This window comes from Fibroporia radiculosa (genome assembly GCF_000313525.1).
Source record: "Fibroporia radiculosa TFFH 294 genomic supercontigs, scaffold6100, whole genome shotgun sequence".
NCBI classification, from domain to species: domain Eukaryota; kingdom Fungi; phylum Basidiomycota; class Agaricomycetes; order Polyporales; family Fibroporiaceae; genus Fibroporia; species Fibroporia radiculosa.
This window is the reverse complement of record NW_012133434.1, coordinates 1-4063: the sequence shown is the minus strand read 5'-3', so window position 1 is coordinate 4063 and position 4063 is coordinate 1. Positions and strand designations below refer to the sequence as shown.

Sequence of the window (4063 nt, the reverse complement as noted above, 5' to 3'; positions counted from 1 at the left end):
GGGCCCCGCCGGTGGGCGGACGACGGGTGGACTGAGCGGGGTAGCGGCCGTGGTCGATATCGGGGCGGCCGGGCGCGGGGGCGCGGGGAGGGGTTTAGAAATAATAAACGAAAGCCGTGCAGTTTCTTTGCAGCAGGAAGGCGAGCACTAAATTGCATGGATCTGGGGGCTGAAAGCTGATGCGCCGTGCCTCCACTTGCAGATGCAAATACGGAGACCAATGCGACTTTAGCCACGAACCCATCTACTGATCCCCATGTACCATGCTCCCGCAACGTTTTTGCATCCTCGCGCATCGTATGATATGATTTACACTATTACTTTATATACTCCCTTTCCTCTCCGGGCAGGCCTTTGGCAAGATCCGAAACGGGGCCGACAATGCCCCCGTCCCGTGAGACGATCAGTCACGTCGCTGCGCACGAACCGAGTCGCAGCTGCCGCGCGCCCACGTCGACGTCTAGACGTAACATAATGGATTAGCGGTACAGTTACAGCCCTTCAGTGAGTGATAAATACGACAGATGAGGCAGCGTCGCGGCGCAGGCTGGCGATCACGATTACTAGAATACAAACATCTATGCTATGACAAGTACTGTATACGACCGCGAACCGACAGCAAGCAAAAAAAAAATAATGAAAGCACAGAGCCAGTGAGTGAGTACTATGGTCACAACCTATGTCCGCCCCCGTTTCCGCGCCTGCCGCTTGTTTGGCTGCGTCTGGTCCGCATTCGCCACTGTCGGAGATCCGTCCTCGTTCCGCTGCGCCTTCCGTTTCAGCGTGGCGTTGGGCATCGACGGCGTCGTGCTGGGTCCGCCCGGGGTCACCGCCGCAGCGGGCGTAGACGCCGACGCGGATGGCGTCGTGCTGCTCATCGTCGCCGTCGACGCCTGCGATGCAGGAGCGGGGGGTACCTTGTTCTGCTTCGCATCTACACAGGCAGGAGGGTTCTGTGGCGTAGAGGGCGCGGGCGGCTGCGACTGCGACCCGCCCGAGATGTTGTTGAACAGAGAGACCGACGGTGTCGACATGACCCCATTGGTACCATCGAACATCGTGGTGCTAAACCCGCCCAGTCCGGCCTGGGATGGCTTGTGTCCGCCACCCGCCTTGGGATCTCGTGCCTGCTGCTCGCGGAGCTTTTTGGCATACTGGTCCAACGCATCTACGAACAGGCACGATCCAGCGACGTCAGATCGTGCACTCGCACGACTGAATGGCACACACCTATTGGACCCAGATTACTATCAAGAGAAAATTGAATTAGATCGGACATCTGCGCGACGCTCTCCGCCAACTAGGGTGATCAACAAATGCTTTAGTCACTCGCCGGCCATGCAGAGCTCTCACCCACCTCGAGACATCGCATCGTGGCCTGTGGGATGCCAAACGCATTGATCGGTTCGCCCGGAAGAACCGCACGGTCGATGATCGTCCTGGGCTCGTCGTACCGCTTGTCGTCATCCTCCCTTTTTATCTGCACTTGCCCCATCAGGTTAATGGATGCTTGGGAGGGCGACCCCTGCGAACGAATGCCTGCGATCGAATCGATGTTGAGCGACTTCTCGAACGAGGTCGCATCAAACGTCAGTGTCTCGATGCGTAGCTGGTAGCTAGCCGGTATTGGCGGCTGATGGGTGGGGTTCGCCGGAATCGGAATCGCCAGTATGTGCGCGGTGAGGGGACCCTTGAGGACTACCGTATAGCCGTTCGTGTAACGGAACGTCCACATGGCGTGTGCACATTCTACGACAGCAGCTGGTATAAGACCCGCGAGCTTCTCGCGCGCACCATCAAGGCTCAGCGACATCGACTTCACACCCGATTGTGTCGTCACGAGGAAAAATCGGGGGAGGATGTGCGTGCCGATCTCTGCAGCGCACCATGCATGAGCATGACAAACAAACAAAATTAGCGATGCGTCCACGCACCAAACGGTTTCGCTTCCTTCTGATCTCCTGGATGTTGCCCCTTCCAGAGCGTGAATTTCATCGTCGCCGAGTGCGTGAAGTAGTCGTTCACGAACATGTTCCAGTAGCCCAGGTGTTTCTAGCGAGAATTTCCGCCGTCAGAATATCCAGCCGGGGGAGGGAGGGGGGAGGGGGGGGGCTATAAATTCTGTCACTCACGTTCCTGTGCTCCCCCTTCTGTTCCGACTGCAGCTCTCCACTCATCTGCAACAACCTCATCGTCGCCTGCCCAAGGCCAACCACCCACGGAGAAGGCGCCGCCGCACTATCTCAAACCATCAGCAAACTCGCCGAACAGACCCAGAGAAAATTCAAACGCTCACTTTGACCGCATTACCGGCATCGGTTGCTGGGTCGGGCGCGGAGCGGGTGGTGGTGGGTTCTCCGGCTGACCGTGCGCGGGAGCCGAGCCGTTCGATGGTGCCGGTGCTGCTGGCTGAGGCATGGGGGGCGGCCGCGGCGGCATCTGCATCAACGGGCCCGGGGCGGGCTGTTGCTGCTGCTGCCGTGGCGACGTATGCGGGGGGCCCGGCTGGGGTATCCTTGCTGTGGGAGGTATATTGCCGGGGAGCGGCTGCTGCGCCGTGCGCGGAGTCGTTCGGGATGGACCTGGCTGTTGCTGCTGATGCTGCTGTTGTGGCGACGGACGCTGTTGTCCCTGCCCTGATTGTGGACGCTGGACGTGTGGGTTCATGTGGTCCGCCGGACGGGGAGATTGATGGCGCTGCAGCCCCTGTTGCTGGGGTGGGAGAGGAAAGGCAGAATGTGACGCGTTGTGCGATGGAGGGCGAGGTGGGACATTTTGTTGGTGTTGAGGCGGAACGTTGAAGTCGTTCGTATGAAAACTCTCGTTACTCGTGTTGAGCGACTCGTAGAGTTGAGCGGGAGTGGTGAGGGGGTTTGGCCGCGAACTGGGACCCGGCGCATTGAGCTGCCCGCCGCCACCGCCACCACCGCCGCCGACGTTCTGTGGAATATCGCCAGGCGGATGTGGTGATGTCGATGTTGATGTGAAGGGGAACTGAGACGTTGTCGGCGGCAGTCGCGGCATTTGCGGCATGCTCGGCTGCATTGGGGGGTTCTGGAAGTTCATGAACATGGCATTGTCAGGAGTGAGGCGAGATCGGCTCCCGGGAGTCTGGGGCCCGACGTTGGAGGGGGGGATGGACTGAGCGAGATTGACGGGGGTGTGCGCCTGCGGATGAGAGCCAACATGCGGGGAGGAGCCCATCTGCTGGAGTTGGGCGTGGTGGGGCATGGACATGGAGGCGGTGAATGCGCTCTGGGACATCTGGGGCTGCATCGAGTCTGGGTGCGGGGCCGTGAGGGATGATGGCTGGGGGATATTTCCTATCATCTGCTGCTGGGACGATGGGGTCCGATTCGCATGTGGCGGCAAGGCATTGTTGACCTGGAGATGCGGGGGGGCGCGCGACATGCCCATGGGGCCCTCGGGGGACATGTGGCCCTGCATGAGATGCTGCTGAGACTGGAGACGCATGCCGTTCATGTGGTGCTGTGGCTGGTGAACGGGGCGCATGTGGGCGGGCATGGCCTGGGCAGAGTTCATGGGCATGCCGCCGAGTGCGCCCATGGTCTGAGGGATGGGGCCCATGTGTCCCTGGGGCTGATTGAGGGAGCCAGGCTGGGCGGGCGGGCGGCGGATCTGCTGCTGGGGGATGAGGCCGTTTGGGAAGGCGGTGCCCGGGAGCTGGGAGTGGTTGAGACCGTTGACGACGGGGGGGCCGGCGGGTCTCTGGGGATTTGTATGCTGCATGCTATGGGCCTGCTGCATGAGGACTTGTTGGCGGTTGGATTGATTTGTGCGTTGGAGGTGGAGCTGATAAAACTCGGGATTAGGGCCGGTGTTCAGATTTTGGCCTGCACCGAGGAGGCTCATGGGGGCGTTTGAGGTCTGGCCGTTTTGGAACATGGCGGGCTGGGGCGGGGGGCCCTGGGCAGGCTGGCCATGGCCTTGTTGGGAGGGGAGGAAGTGCTGGCCGGGCATGTTGAGCATGGGGTTTGTGGGCAGTCCCTGGCGGAGCATGTCTGAGGATGTGTTCATCGGGAGGACAGGAGCGAGCGCGGGG

General features: G+C 60.7%; 1 protein-coding gene across 1 annotated transcript; it reads right to left on the bottom strand.

Annotated features, from left to right (window-relative positions):
* Nucleotides 1-677: 677 nt before the first annotated feature.
* On the bottom strand, nucleotides 678-4020 carry FIBRA_06116 (uncharacterized protein; the record flags this gene model as incomplete). Its single annotated transcript, XM_012327854.1, has 6 exons — nucleotides 678-1168; nucleotides 1231-1300; nucleotides 1358-1875; nucleotides 1935-2052; nucleotides 2133-2238; nucleotides 2297-4020. The coding sequence occupies 6 exons, from the start codon at nucleotides 4018-4020 to the stop codon at nucleotides 678-680; spliced, it is 3027 nt and encodes a 1008-aa protein (XP_012183244.1).
* Nucleotides 4021-4063: the final 43 nt, after the last annotated feature.